Source organism: Cyprinodon variegatus, unplaced genomic scaffold (assembly GCF_000732505.1).
Source record: "Cyprinodon variegatus isolate N-32 unplaced genomic scaffold, C_variegatus-1.0 Scaffold681, whole genome shotgun sequence".
Lineage (NCBI taxonomy): Eukaryota > Metazoa > Chordata > Actinopteri > Cyprinodontiformes > Cyprinodontidae > Cyprinodon > Cyprinodon variegatus.
The window spans coordinates 45,465-60,909 of record NW_015151134.1 but is presented as its reverse complement, the minus strand read 5'-3'; the positions used below and the strand labels follow the sequence as shown (position 1 = coordinate 60,909).

General features: G+C 34.6%; 4 protein-coding genes and 1 non-coding gene across 7 annotated transcripts in view; 4 read left to right on the top strand and 1 right to left on the bottom strand.

Annotated features, from left to right (window-relative positions):
• The window catches only part of LOC107097267 (small G protein signaling modulator 1-like), a 21,207-nt gene extending 17,997 nt beyond the window's left edge, over positions 1–3,210 (top strand). For both annotated transcript variants that reach the window (XM_015394359.1, XM_015394360.1), the window contains one exon: positions 781–3,210. In XM_015394359.1, the coding sequence (XP_015249845.1) occupies positions 781–869 (89 nt within the window). In that variant the 3' untranslated portion in view covers positions 870–3,210. The remainder of the gene's footprint in view (positions 1–780) is intronic.
• Positions 3,211–4,845: 1,635 nt separating this feature from the next.
• trnak-uuu lies at positions 4,846–4,918 on the bottom strand. Its single transcript has one exon. It is a non-coding gene; the product is annotated as a tRNA-Lys (tRNA).
• Positions 4,919–6,109: 1,191 nt separating this feature from the next.
• LOC107097259 (polyubiquitin-like) lies at positions 6,110–6,842 on the top strand. Its single transcript, XM_015394339.1, has 2 exons — positions 6,110–6,157; positions 6,253–6,842. The coding sequence occupies exon 2, from the start codon at positions 6,265–6,267 to the stop codon at positions 6,742–6,744; it is 480 nt and encodes a 159-aa protein (XP_015249825.1). The 5' UTR covers positions 6,110–6,157; positions 6,253–6,264; the 3' UTR covers positions 6,745–6,842.
• A 1,458-nt stretch (positions 6,843–8,300) lies between these two features.
• On the top strand, positions 8,301–15,157 carry gatc (glutamyl-tRNA(Gln) amidotransferase, subunit C). Of its 2 annotated transcripts, XR_001481827.1 has the most exons (6): positions 8,301–8,633; positions 8,727–8,777; positions 9,360–9,529; positions 9,618–9,721; positions 9,816–9,974; positions 14,920–15,157. XR_001481827.1 is itself a non-coding variant. In XM_015394334.1 (5 exons), the coding sequence occupies exons 1-5, from the start codon at positions 8,451–8,453 to the stop codon at positions 9,875–9,877; spliced, it is 570 nt and encodes a 189-aa protein (XP_015249820.1). In that variant the 5' UTR covers positions 8,301–8,450; the 3' UTR covers positions 9,878–10,105. The 2 variants fall into 2 exon arrangements, 1 of the variants encoding a protein (XP_015249820.1); XM_015394334.1 differs by lacking the exon at positions 14,920–15,157 and having other exon boundaries at positions 9,816–10,105.
• LOC107097256 (polyubiquitin-like) lies at positions 11,980–12,451 on the top strand. The gene has a single exon (XM_015394335.1). It carries the CDS (start codon positions 11,980–11,982, stop codon positions 12,448–12,450), a length of 471 nt encoding a protein of 156 aa, XP_015249821.1. The 3' UTR covers position 12,451.
• Positions 15,158–15,445: the final 288 nt, after the last annotated feature.

The window sequence follows — 15,445 nt, the reverse complement described above, 5'->3', positions numbered from 1 at the left end:
GGTTTGAAAAATAAGGAAAACGTTTAGCACACGAGCATCAAATTGGGCAGTATGTCAAAGTGGACTCATGTTGCTGTTTGATGATGCTGGTCGGCCCTCATATGCTGGTCAGAGCTTGAAGCTTTCTTTCTGAAACGACTTGTGATATGATGACTTCATACTCTTTATTTTTTAACTTTGTTCTCATAACATTACAACTTTATTTTTGTAATATTACAACTTAATTCTCTTAATTTACAACTTTATTCTCAAAATTAAAAGAAACATTTCTAGCCTGGCCCTAATACTCTGTCGTACAAAATGTATGTAATAATAATAATAATAATAAAAAAATAGTGAAAAATGTTACTGTATGCAGGAGTGTTTCTGGCTCTCAGATTCCGCAGTTTTTACCTTCACCGCCCAAGGTTGTTGATAGATAAGCATGCTGCTCTTTCTGAAGATTTTTAGGGCAAAAAAACCACTCTACCCTAATTTGGCTAAATGAATTTTTATTCATGTTTAAAATATGATTTTTCAATAGAAACATTTTTATTTCTTTTATGAGCAACTGTGTGAAATGATTAGCTGTTTTAATTTGCCCTAGTATGCCATTTATCTGTACACTTATGCAAACAGTTTCAAAGACCAAGTACTGCTCTTTTAAATTAAGTAAAATATTTTCTTGGGATGGTGAATGAAAAGCCTTCAAGTTCTGTTAAATGGTAGGTGATTGATAAAGCTTATTCAGGGTGTTGTTGCAGTAAAAATATATACTATTTACTTTTTTTTGTCTTTCAGAGATGGCTGAGCACCACAACATCAAGCAGATTTTGACTCTGGCCAGAGATCTGGTGTGCAAAGTGCAGCTGTTGATAGAAAACAAGTGATTGTTCCTGTTTCGTCCTTCATTCCTTCCATGTTAACACATACATGGCTGCAGCAGCACAACACCTTGATACACAAGAGTTCACGTAGAAATTACACAGGGCCTTTACAATCACACTTTGCTGCTTTGAGCCTTACTATCCTCTGTGGTGTTTGTTCCGTCAGCACTATGCGAACCGCACCAGTCTGAGTGCTTTCAATATTTTATGATAAAGCTGTTTTAGCTGCACATTTCAGACATAAAAAGAAGTCTAAATTTAAACAGAGACTGTATTTCTGATAAAAATAGGCTCAAACCAAAAAGAGACATCTTCCTATTCCTATCCCTTAACTAAAGAAAGATTGTTGAGATGTTTTATAATAATATTTATGTAAGAACATTTTAATATTAACAATTAATTAATTGATTAATCTGGCTTGTAGTCTGAACTTTAACCCTATCATCATCATCTCACCCTCAAAATCATTCAAAATAATCTTTCTTAAACTTTGTTTAATTAATTTACAGTGCCTCGCAAAAGTATTCACACCCCTGGAACTTTCTTCTTTTTTCCCCACCGTGAACTTTTATATATTTAGTTGGATATATCTGTTGGACAAATGCAAAGTAGAACATAATTATGAAGTAAATGCAAAACTGAAAGGTCTTACAGTTTTTTTTTTGCAAGTGGAAAATGAAGAGGTGTGATATGCAGTTTTATTTAATCCAATGTTCTCAGAAATACACAAATAAAATTGACTGTGTGCTTGTTAATTTCCTTATTAATACAGCTATTCTAATGAGGCTTTACTGGTTTATAAGAGAACATGAAGACAAAAGAACAAAGCAGATAGGTCAGTGTTAAAGTTTATGCAGCGTTACGTTATAATACAACATCTCAAGCTATGAACATGTGTTTGACAACTGCTTAAATGACTAAGCTCTGCAAGTAAAGCATTATTAATCCCAGAAGTAGCCAAGAGGCCCAGAGTAACTTTGGGGGAGCTGCAGAATTCAACAGCTCATGTGGAAGAGGCTGTGACGCTTCTGTGGGTGCTTTTCTTCAGTTGACGGGAAGATGGTTAATACAAAGTACAGAGACAGACCAAAATGTGGTTGTACAGATACTGCAGGGTCGATCATAAACGCACAACATGCATTGTTTCTTTAACTGTCAGAATTATGGGGGACTTTGTGTCAGCCTTACATTTAAAATCTCAATGAAATAAATTAAACATTAGTGACGTTTAAGGAGTCTTAGTACTTTTGCAAGTCAGTGTTACAGCAAAAATAGAATTTTAAGTGTTCTTTAACTGCGTTTCCTTCCAAGCTGTTTTATCCTGTGTGAAATATTGTGTCTACAGAGAAAATGTGTTCAGAAATCAGAACCTAGTATACTGTTGACTAATGAATCTGTTAATACAAATTCCCACATGGATGAATATGATAAACAATACTTTATAATACCTGTGTATTGCTTTCCATTGCTTGGTGAATTTCTGCCTTTTTTGTAAATTAAGTGCTTTACTTTCCTTAATTTTTGTAATGTCTTGCATTGTCTGGTGCCTGCTTGTTCACTAATTAGAGGGAAAAAAACAGGTGAGGCAGTGGTAACATGCAGTAAGCTTAACCTAATAACTGGACCTTATTCACACACATAGGAAATGGGAAATGTTTTGTTCAAAAGTTTACCTATGATATTTTTGACAAATGTATAATCCATCTTTGATGCAAGTCAATGCCTGTCATATACAGCATAGAACTCCAGGCAGTCGTTTTTCGACCTGTTGTGTTATGAATGTAGTTGGTTTTATTGTATTTATTACTCGTATTTATTTGTGAGTTCCAAGTGCTGTCAGATGATTTATTTTTTTTTTAGTTACTGTAACATTCTTAAGCCAAAGTATTTATTTATTTATTTATTTGTTCTTCTTCTCTGGATGCTGCTTTGTTTGTAAAGCTGAAAGTTTTATTTTGTGGCCAATTTTAGATGTGCAATGTAAACAATCAGATTCTATAATACTTAACATATATACACCTATATATTGAATGGTATATGTTTTTATAATAAAAAATAAAAATGGAATAACTATTTTCCCAAATCGCATTGTAATGTCTATTTTACTGAAAGAGAGTAGAAGGGAAAGAAAATGCCATCAATGGCTAACCAGTATGTTAGGAATGAGTTACTGTCATCACATTTTTGATATTTGGTATTTTTGTTTTAATGCTTCATGTGAGTCTTTGTCATTTTATAGCTTTATGATGGACTGGTGAAATGAGACCAGGGTGTACCCCCTGGAAGTGCTGGCACTGCAAGGATAAGAGCGAAAATGGAAAAATTGACATTACAAGCAGATCATATTTTTTATGGAGCTCCATAATTTTCTTTCTAAAGGGAAAACTGTCATAAAGTATAATAAATAAAAATACAAATTATGCCCTACAAAGCAAAAAGGCTATAACTGCATTTTTGGTTGAAAATTTTTATTATTTTTTTTTTTTTTTATAATTTTGATGATATTCAAGGCATCCTTTGTTATGTTACTCAATATCTTATTTCAAATGTGTGTTCTTTTCAAGAAAAATAAACCATTCATCTAACTAGATCGACCTAGGCTGGACCACACAACTTTTAGGTCATTTAAAGTTTATGCCTAGTTCTGCATAGTTACTGCCATTTTGCTTTGTGGCAGAATTGTGTTGTGCAGAAATACAATATTAAAGAGACATGGAATTGTGCAGGGATAAACATGTCAGAAAATGGATGAATATTTATTGGCTGTCTTTGATTTGGTCTTAAAAAAGAAGTCAATGGGCTGTATGCACAACTCCACTACTTTCTGAAATTATGGCAGCTCCTTTGTTTCTTGTCTTTCTCTACTGGCTGAACTGATTAATCCAGGTGTGTCAGGCCATTGTTGTCGTGGTTACTGATGCCAAACACACCTGGATTAATCGGTTTAGCTAGTAGAGAAAGACAGGAAACAAATTAACTGCCATAAATAAATAATGTGGATAAGAAGGAGGAAATAAGAAGAAAGAGAAGAGGGAAAAAAACAGAGAAAATTGCTGGTTTGAATCCTGCTTGGAGCATGCATTAATTCATGCAAACTTTCACAAAGTGCTCTGAATCTATCAACTATAACTTTAAAACTGATAGAAATACAATAGGTAAGAATAATAAAGCAATTTGTTGCAATAAGAACAATACAGAGAAGATTATTATAACACCTCATATTTGGTTGTCAAATAAAGTTAGGGACATAAAGTTATTTATTTATTTATTTATTTTGTAAATGGACTTCGTTGATTGGCTGTGAAGGTTACAGGGAAAAGATGGAAATAGTGGAACGCGACTAGCTCTAAGGAGAAAGATGGAAATACTAGAACGTGATTGGCTCTACAACCACGGCGATTTATGGAACTAGGCTTTCTTGATAAACTTGATTGTTTCATTTTGATTCGGGTTTGAATCCCAAATGCAAATTTAACAAAGTGATCTAAATCTAAAGCAATTGATAAGAATAATAATGCAATTTGTTGCAATAAGGAAAATAGAGAGAATAATATTGTTTAGCCACACACACATAATACTGCTTATCATATATTATAAATGTTTTTTTTTTTTTTTTTTTTTTCTGTTAATCATTTTTTACACACTCTCGATCTTTCTGGATCTGTCTGCAATATCAAGCTGTCATTTTCTTGTAGTTTTAATGCTGTAACAGTGCATACAGTTATTAATCAGACGTTTATATATAAAAAACAATCCACAATACAATTATGTTGTACAAAGCAAAAAGGCAGTAACTATGAAAAGAGGCATGAACTTTAAACGACTTAAAATTTATATTGTTATATATTGATATTTATTTCCTCAGTGTTTCCTGTTTATTTTTAAACATTCACTAAATTTTTATCTAAAAATAGTTTACATTGAACAGATGCAAACGTAATTGCGCCACAAGAGTTAAATCTCAAATTCTGAAAAAGTACGCCCGAACAGGGACTTGAACCCTGGACCCTCAGATTAAAAGTCTGATGCTCTACCGACTGAGCTATCCGGGCGCTCATGTCCACAGGAAAGCGTGAGAAAAATTTTAAAAAAGGAGAAACTCAACATGTATATCGGGATTTTGTATGATCACTTCGTTCCTAGACCATCATTAATCTTTCATTATCTCGTATTAAAAAAAAAACAGACGGTATGCCGACCATCATGCTAACTAGTCCAGGTAAATTTCTTTCTTAAAAACCAAACTGAGGACACCTTGTCATACCAAATGTCGGCGCTTTAGTCACAATCTTTATAATGAGACACATTTACAATAACATTAAAAGGCTAAAGAATCATTGAATTCAAGCCAGCTTCAACCGGAAACGAAAGCCAAGCCAGCCCTTACTGGCTTTTTATTGGTTACGTATACTCTATAAAACACGGTACCAGCGCTGGCTTGGACTTTTCAAAATAAAACCAACAAATGTAACGTTTATCAACAGTACATATTAACAGTGGAAGTTTATTACCCTTTCCTAGCATATTTACAGTTCTCATCGTAAGGATTGTTTTTTTTTAAGTTTTATGTGGAAGAATATTCGGTAAAAGTATTTCGTATGCACTAATTTATTATTTTATATTCATGACATTTATTTGTATTCTTTAGGCATTTAAGTCTTTAAAATACTAAAACCTGCACATCAAGTTTTGCCAGCATAATTTCTAGATTAAAGTGGATGTTAGTATCCAACAGTTAGACTGCACTAAAGCAGTCTTTTTACCAAAATACTTTTTAAAATTTTTATTTAGGTTATTTCTTGAATTAATTGTTTTACTTAATTAAAAATTGGTAAAGTGGTGTTATTCTTCCTCGAGTACAATTTTTGGGTATTTTTCCCACCTCTGCTTATAAATCATGCAAAAGGGAATCTTAGACTTGTTTTTTATTTGTTTTCTGTTTTGCTTCAAGTAAAGTCTGATCTTACATTCACTTCTGATTAATCATTGTCATCTGATTGCTTACTCTGTTCCCTCCCACAGGTAAGAGGGAAACCCCAGGTGTTCCACCTCACCTGTCTGCAGGTATTTACAGCCCGTCATGAAACTGCATAGATAAAAGCCATACAGTGGCTTTTTAGGAGAATGGAAAATGAAACTTAAAGAGAAAGGGATATCAAAAATATTCAGTGAAGAAAAGGGGAGGGAGGATTGATTGGACAGTAGCTATATAAACAGCATGGTTAGATCAGCTTCATTAACGATCTGTGAGCACTTGAAGGAGAGTTTATTCATTGGAAATTCATCTCAAGGTAAGTTCATCTCCCTTTGAACATGTTTTTTTCAATCTTCCTCATTAAAAAATGCTGTTACCTTCAACTAAATACTTTCATATACCTTTTTTTAGATAAATTTCATCATGGAAATATTCATCATTTTGATGGATGGGACATCCCGCATACTGAAGGTCAACCCACATCACACAGTGGGTCATTTGAAAAAGTGCATCGAAAAAGAGATGGGATTCCCTGTTTCGATGCAGAAGCTGATCTTCAAAAACGGCCAAAGCACCCATCTGAACGACGACTCCAGGATGCTGAGCTCCTACAGCATGCAGCCGGGCTCCCAGGTGTACCTGTTGATCACTGAGCCGCCAACCCAGCCCTCTACCTTCGAGGTTTTCCTGAAAAATGAACAGGGGATATCCAGCACCTATGATATCACAGAGAAGGAGACTGTGGCGAACTTCAAGAGAAGAGTGCAGGAAAGAGAAGGGGTTCCTGCAAAGCAGCAGAGGTTGATCCATGAAGGTGTAGAGATGCAGGGTGGAAAACTGACTGACTACAACGTCAGGGAGCTGAGCACCATCTTCATGACTTTGCGTCTGAGAGGAGGCTGAGGACACGACATGAAAAACTTTCTAGTTTATTTTTTTTGTTTTGTAATTACATTTATCCTAAATTGTTCTCAACTGTTGTTCCTTTTACATGTATTAATGAATACCAACACATGTAGTCTACTTTAAAGTGTGTAATGTAATTGATTAATTAATTCCAATAATAAAAGCGGTCATGAGAAATGCCATGTCTCTTTAATATTGTATTTCTATCTTTCTTCTGATCAGGTTATGCTTAGAAACAAATAAGTTGTTCTTTTCCAATGTAATATATGAAATTCTCTATTTTAAGGCCTTCCTGTAGATAATTGGAATAGAAATATTTTTAAAATACATATATTGTTTCCTCTATACATCATTCTTTGTGTGTTAAACCAACATTATAAATATGATTATTTTTTAGAATCTATAATAAAGTAGCTGACTATTCAAGGGGGCTTCAGTGTATATAAAAAGAAAGTCTAGCGAAAGGAAATAGGTGCACAATGTTTGCTTGTTTAAGTGCATCCTTGAGAGTAATTTGAATCAAATGATGTCCTAGAATGAATCTACAATAGGCAGGCAGGTTGGTGCAAAGAAATCAACTAAGGAAGCAGTTGGAGGAAAATAGAACACATTCAAGATTAGTGATAATCTGGATCTGGAGTCCTGAGCAATATTCTATCCCTTGGGGTTAAAATGATTATGAGAACTGTGAGCAAAAGTTGCTAAACTGCACAGAGGGACCCGAGGAATAACCTGCAGGGAGCTGGGACCAAAGTAACAACGGGAATAATTTTAGTGTTTTTTTTTTATTATTATTTAGTTAGAGTTTTACATGATTAATGCATGCACTTTATATTAACTAAGTATATAAAGTGCACATTTAGATAAATATCAGTTGTTGTTAGACCAAGACTTTGTTTCCAGCTATTGATTTTCACTTCAAGGTGATAGTAGGGAACCCCTACATATTTCTCACTAGAGGTCATTAGGGTCTGATGTGGAATTTAAAAATGAAAGCCAAAATCTGTCTAATTAACGATTTTTATGTATTTTTCTTTGAATATTGCCAAGAACCCCCCTGTTTCCTGTTACTATTTTCACCTTAGGGTTGCAGTGGGACACCCATAGGCCTATATCGTTCTCGCCATATTGCATTAAGATCTGATGTGGAACATAAAGATTAAAGCCTCTCAAAATTATTATTATTATTATTATTATTATTATTATTTTGTATTTTAACAACGTTTCGAAAGAAATGGATATGTAGGTAAAATAAAGCTGCATTCTGATATAAAGCGCACAAATGATCCACATAAAACGCTATCTGAACAAAAAAATTTTTTAAATCATTCTCATATATTCACATCAACAGAAGAAATACTTTTTAGACCAGAGGTGTGTAAATACAAAAAAAATCTTGTTAATAAACGTTAAACGTGTCGGTTTTATTTTGAAAAGTCCAAGCCTGCGTTGGTACCGTATTACCGTGTATTTGTGGCCGATAAAAAGCCATCCCGGAAGCGCGATCCGTTCTGCGCATGCGCTATCAGCTCATTTTCAGTAAACCAGGAAGTACTTTTAGCGCAGCCTTCCTTTCACCTCCTGCCTCTTTAACGCGTTGTTAACTGGGCTACGAGTAATGGGTATCTGACCTTAATGAATAAGAGAGCTCAGAAAATGTGGCTATTTTCATCTGAATAACTAGAAGAGACAGTGAGGTAAATATGCTTAAGGTGTCAGCATTTCACGCGCTTCGTAGCGTTTCCCTGGAAAGCATTGGGATTTCATTTGCCCTGTTGACAAACAATGTTTACTCCGTAAGCACCAAACGATGCAGACTCAGAGGTCTGCAGAGCCGCACCTTGGATGTCATAAGATTGTTCAGCTCCAACCAACATAACCCAAAGTTAAGTTAATAATTTTAACTTTAAATACACCACCATCAAGCTCTTGCAACAATATATTTACTTTTAGAGATTTTGATTTTGATTATCTTACAGGTCCCAAAAGTGCCAACATGGGAATCAGTAGCAGAGGAGCAGCTTCCACCGGTAATAATGACTAATAAAGAACACAATGCAATCACAGCCCTGAAGTAAAATAAAATTCATAATAGGTGTTTATTTATTTATTTACAAATAAGAGTTTTATATAAGAGTTTTTATAGATTTTTTTTTTATTCATTTTGCCATTCAAAGGCCCATTCATAACACTGTACAAGGCAAAGGTCAATTTATAGGGAATGACATTTAAATTTCCTCTTTTATGTCGCAGATAATTAATATTGAAGTTATTTCCTTCTGTTTTGTGATACTTCATATAAAATTATATCTAACGTTATTAGTCTGTTTTTGTTTACATTTGAAATTGCCAATTAGACGTGATATAACTTGTTTTTCTTATGATTTTTGGGGGCCAAATTCTAAACACTTTTAGATACCAGAGAAACACATCTCTCTGCAGAACAGCCAAAATGATTGAACCCTAAAGTTGGTTGATATTTGGGCACAAGTCTCATAATTTATAGAATAAATGTCTCATTTTGAGCGTTTTGGAGCATGGATTAACCAACCTATCCAAGTTTGGTCTAACTATGAATAAATTTCTCAGGCATCTTCCTTTATTTTTTGCAGCCCACGAAAATCCCTGTTGACCTAGTGGACAAGCTGGAGCGTCTGGCCTTGGTGGATTTTCGGACAAAACAGGGGCTGGAATGTTTGGAGAAAGCCATCCGTTTTGCAGATCAGCTCCATGTTGTTGACACATCTGGGGTTGAACCGATGGATTCAGTTCTGGAGGACAGGTGCTGAGCAGATGCTTTGAATGTACATCTTGGCCCCAAAGAATAGTTTCTAATGGACCTTATTAATGGATGTGTTTGATGCGCTCAGGGCTTTATATCTGAGGGACGACACAGTTACAGAGGGTGACTGTGCAGAGGAGCTGCTTAAGCTTTCAAAAAATACAGTTGAAGAATACTTTGTTGCACCACCAGGTATTTCTAGCACCTGAATTCTCTTAAGATTTTTTTTACAAAATCATATTTAAAACAGCAGAGTCATGATAATTTTTCTCTTTCTTTTCCCCAGGAAACATTCCTCTACCTAAGAGGGAGGAGAGAGCTGCCATCCTCAGACACTCCGAGTTCTGATGACTTAATTGTGAATGATTTATTATTTTAAAATAGAGAACAGTATATGTCTGCCTCAGCCTACAGTTTGCAACCCATCTGGGTAGAAGCTGAGCTGGTTTATGACTGCCTTTACTGCAGTTTATAAGCAGCCGTAAACAATCTGGAAGAAACTGCCAAACATCTTGCTGGTTTCATCTATTTGTCTTCTATTAAAACTTCCTGTTGTTGAAAAACAAGTTTAGGTTTCAGTTTTAATTTTAATTTCACAGATTAACATAAAACATTTTTATTAAAGTGCATCTCAAAACTCTTTTTATGAGGATTGTTTTAAACTGGTATACCTATAAATCTAAATATTGGTTTTACAATAAAGGAATATAAATGAAAAAAAACAATCTCTTCACATTTTTTCTGTGTGAGAAATCAAGATATAAATTGAGTTTTTTATAAGAGAACTCTAACACTTAATCATAAACATCAAATTAAACATGTAAAATTTGCTTTATGATTTGTGGAGTTCTTAAAAACATCTTGAAAATCTTCATCCTTATGAAGAATTTAAATCAAAGCCCAGAGAGTGTCTGATAGAGTGGACTGCAGCTGAGCTCAGTGCTTTAAAAGCCATCACACAAACCGATCCAGTGACATCAAAAGGTCTGACCTGGGCTGTTGCTCAGTGATCTAAAGGCCGAGGATTTGCCAAGCAAATATCTTCTACTTGTGTTGGACTGTTTGTGTTTTTTTCTCCAGGAGTGATTAGTTTTTCTCCGTAATCACTTTTCCTCATTGATCATATTGGATGTTTTTCTCTTGAAAATCTGGTTTACTCTTGTTATGTTAGTCTGTTATCAATAGGGCTGTACATCTTAACGATTGTTTTAGTAATGAAATGAATTATTAGTTTTTTAATTATTTCATTTATCTAAATAATATGCCTAAAAAAATGCAAATGTAAAGTTTTAAAATGTGTATACTTTTGTTTAGGATTCAAATTACTTACCATATAAGTTGATTGTTATTTACATAAACAATTAAATAACAATGTCATTAATTTTATGAAATTCAGTGAGATGTACGTTCATTGATATAGCCATTTTTTTTTTAGTTAAAGAGGAAATTGTTGTTTGCTGTCTACCTGACATTGATATTTGTTTTGTATTGCAATTTCCCTATTAACAGAGGTGGGTAGGAACTAGTTACATTTACTCAGTTACATTAACTTGAGTAACAATTTAAAAAAAAATTACTTTTAGTAGTGTTACTGAGCCATACGTCTAACTGTTACTTGAACAATTATTTTGTAAAGTATCACTACTCCTACTTGAGTAAAATCTCTACTCTGCCCTCTGAGTAATTTGAACAATTCCAAGACAAGTTAAACAAGCAGTAAACAGCAGATGTTAACAGTGGGAATTTGTTACCCTGTCCTAGCATATTTACAGTTCTCATCGTAAGGATTGGTTTTGCCAGTATAGTTTCTAAACATTGAAGTGGATGTTAGAATCCAACAGTTACACTGAACTCAAGCAGCCTTTTTACCAAAATACTTTTTAAAAATTTTATTTAGGTAATTTCTTAAATTAATTGTTTTACTTAAGTAAAAAATAGTAAAATAGTGCTATTCTTCCTCAAGTACAATTTTTGGGCACTCTACCCACCTCTGTTTATAAATCGTACAAAATGGAATCTTAGAATTGTTTTTGTTTTGTTTTTTGCTTCAAGTAAAGTCTGATCTCACATTCTCTGATCACTCTGTTCCCTCCCACAGGTAAAAGGGAAACCACAGGTGTTCCACCTCACCTCTCTGCAGGTATATACAGCACGTCATGAAACTATGTAAATAAAAGCCATACCATGGCTTTTTAGGAGAATGGAAAATGAAACTTAAAGAAGAAAAAGGGAGGGAGGATGATGGACTGATTGGACAGTAGCTATATAAACAGCCTCGTTGGAGCAGCTTCATTAATGATCTTTGAGCACTTAAAGGAGACTTTATTCATTGGAAATTCATCTCAAGGTAAGTTCATCTCCCTTTTAACATCTTTATCATCTTCATTGTGAAAAATTACAGTTGACCTAAACTAAATACTTTCAAATCCATTTTTTAGATAAGTTTCATCATGGAAATATTCATCAGTTTGATGGGCGGGGAGCCCCAAATGCTGATAGTCAACCCCAGTCACACAGTGGGTGATTTGAAAAAGTGCATCGAAAATGAGATGGGGGTCCACGTTTCGGAGCAGAAGCTGAAATTCACTAATGACGATCTGAACGATGACTCCAGGACGCTGAGCTCCTACAGCATGCAGCCGGGCTCCCAGGTGTACCTGTTGATCACTGAGCCACCAACCCAGCCCTCTACCTTCCAGGTTTTCCTGAAAAATGAAAAGGGGATAATCAGCACCTATGATATCACAGAGAAGGAGACTGTGGAGAACTTCAAGAGGAGAGTGTATGAAAGAGAAGGGGTTCCTGCAAACCAGCAGAGGCTGATCCATGAAGGTCGAGAGATGCAGAGTGGAAAACTGACTGACTACAAAGTCAGGGAGCTGAGCACCATCTTCATGACTCTGCGTCTGAGAGGAGGCTGAGGACACAACATGAAAAACTTTCTAGGTTTTTTTGTGTGTGTTTGTAATTACATTTATCCTAAATTATTCTCAACTGTTGTTCCTTTTACATGTATTAATGAATAACAACACATGTAGCCTATTTAAAGAGTGTAATGTAATTGATTAACTAATTCCAATAATAAAAGCGGTCATGAGAAATGCCATGTCTCTTTAATATTGTATTTCTATCTTTCTTCTGATCAGGTTACGCTTAGAAACAAAAAAGTTATTCTTTTCCAATGTAATATATGAAATTCTCTATTTTAAGGCCTTCCTGTGGATAATTGGAATAGAATTAGTTTTAAAATACATATATCATTTCGTCTTTACTTCATTCTTTGTGTGTAAAACCAACATTATAAATATGATTCTTTTTTAGAATCTATAATAAGGTAGCTGACTGTTCAGGGGCAGGGGGTTTCAGTGTATATAAAAAGAAAGTCTAGTGAAAGAAAAAAGTAAAAGGGAAAATGTGCACAATGTTTGCTTGTTTAAGTGAATCCTTGAGAATAATTTGAATCAAATTATGTCCTAGAATGAATCTACAATAGGCAGGCAGGTTGGTGCAAAGAAATCAACTAAGGAAGCAGTTGGCGGAAAATAGAACACAGTAATAATCTGTGTTAGTGATAATCTGGATCTAGAGTCCCGAGCAATATTCTATCCCTTGGGGTTAAAATGATCATGAGCAAAAGTTGCTAAACTGCACAGATGTACCAGATGAATAAGCTGCAGAGAGCTGGGTCCAGAGTAACAAAGGCTGCCATCAGTAACATACTACACTCAAATCCTGGATGTCCCCCTGCTTAAGCCAGTACATGTGCAGGCATGTCTGAAGTTTGTCAGAGAGGATACAGTATAGTACAGTATACAGAAAAGGATTGGGAGAATATTATATAGTTAAATGAAACACAAACAGAACTTTTTTGCACAAACTCAACGTATTTCAAGGTCCTGGAGTCAATCTCCAGACTTCAACCCATAGAAATTATGTGGAGTAGATTGAAAGTCCAGGTTGCCCAGTGACAGCCCCAAAAATTCACCCCTCTAGTGGAGAATGGCATAGGATGGACCAAAATACCAGCTTCAGTGTAAATAAACCTGGAGAAGCCTAACAAGAAATATCTGACCTCTGCCATTGCGATCAAAGATTATGTTACAACATATTGAATAGAACATTACTTCTTAACCAAATGCTCACTTTCAACATAATTTACAAATACAAAAAACAAACTGAGGACATTTGGTATGACATTTGGTATGACATTTGTCATACCAAATGTCGGGTCTTTAGTCACAATCTTTATAATGAGACACATTTACAATAACATTTAAAGCCTAAAGAATCACTGAATTCAAGCTAGCTTCAACCAGAAACGAAAGTCAAGCCAGCCCTTAGTTGCTTTTTATTGGTCACGTATACACTATGAAACACGGTACCAACGCTGGCTTGGACTTTTCAAAATAAAGCCAACAATTTTGACGTTTATCAGCTAGAATTTTTGTTGTAATTACACCCCTCTGGTTTAAAACGTACTTCTCTGCTGATATGAATGATTTTAGTGGGGGGATTTTGTTTGTTTTTTATTTATTTCGCGTTTTACATGATTAATGCATGCACTTTATATCAACTAAGTATATAAAGTGCACATTTAAATAAATATCAGTTTTTGTTAGACCAAAACTTTGTTTCCACCAATTGATTTCACTTCAAGGTGACAGTAGGGAACCCCTACATATTTCTCACCAAAGATCATCAGGGTCTGATGTGGAATGTAAGAATGAAAGCCAAAATCTGTAAAATTGGCGATTTTTATTTTTTTTAATGTATTTTTCTTTGAATATTGCCAAGAACCCCCCTGTTTCCTGTTACTATTTTCCCCTTAGGGTCGCAGTGGGACACCATATATGGTTCTCACCATATTGCATTAAGATCTGATGTGGAATTTAAAGATTAAAGCCTCTCAAAATGATTTTTTTTAAACAACGTTTTGATAAAATTGATATGTAGGTAAAATAAAGCTACAAATGAACCATATAAAAGGCTGTCTCAACAAAAATTTTTTTAAATCATTCTGATATATTCATATCAACAGAAGAAATACTTTTTAGACCAGAGGTGTGTAAATAAGAAAAATTCTAGTTAATCGACGTTAAACTTGTCGGTTTTATTTTGAAAAGTCCAAGCCTGCGTTGGTACCGTAGTTAATAGTGTATTGTGGTCTTCCCGGAAGCACGATCCGTTATGCGCATGCGCTATCAGCTAATTTTCAGTAAATCAGGAAGTACTTTTAGCTCAGCCTTCCTTTCACCTCCTGCCTCTTTAACGCGTTGTTACTGGGCTACGAGCAATGGGTACCTGACCTTAATGGATAAGAGAGCTGAGAAAATGTGGCTATTTTCATCTAAANCTACAGTTTGCAACCCATCTGGGTAGAAGCTGAGCTGGTTTATGACTGCCTTTACTGCAGTTTATAAGCAGCCGTAAACAATCTGGAAGAAACTGCCAAACATCTTGCTGGTTTCATCTATTTGTCTTCTATTAAAACTTCCTGTTGTTGAAAAACAAGTTTAGGTTTCAGTTTTAATTTCACAGATTAACATAAAACATTTTTATTAAAGTGCATGTCAAAACTCTTTTTTTGAGGATTGTTTTAAACTGCTATAACTATAAATCTAAATATTGGTTTTACAATAAAGGAATATAAATGAAAAAAAACAATCTCTTCACATTTTTTCTGTGTGAGAAATCAAGATATAAATTGAGTTTTTTATAAGAGAACTCAAACACTTAATCATAAACATCAAATTAAACATGTAAAATTTGCTTTATGATTGGTGGAGTTCTTAAAAACATCTTGAAAATCTTCATCCTTATGAAGAATTTAAATCAAAGCCCAGAGAGTGTCTGATAGAGTGGACTGCAGCTGAGCTCAGTGCTTTAAAAGCCATCACACAAACCGATCCAGTGACA

Coding starts and splice junctions, on each gene's coding strand:
- LOC107097259 (XM_015394339.1), top strand. CDS start 6,265: ATGGAAATATTCATCATTTTGATGGATGGGACATCCCGCATACTGAAG.
- gatc (XM_015394334.1), top strand. CDS start 8,451: ATGCTTAAGGTGTCAGCATTTCACGCGCTTCGTAGCGTTTCCCTGGAA. Junction 8,634..8,726: donor CCAACCAACATAACCCAAAG/TTAAGTTAATAA, acceptor ATTATCTTACAG/GTCCCAAAAGTGCCAACATG. Junction 9,722..9,815: donor ATACTTTGTTGCACCACCAG/GTATTTCTAGCA, acceptor TCTTTTCCCCAG/GAAACATTCCTCTACCTAAG.
- LOC107097256 (XM_015394335.1), top strand. CDS start 11,980: ATGGAAATATTCATCAGTTTGATGGGCGGGGAGCCCCAAATGCTGATA.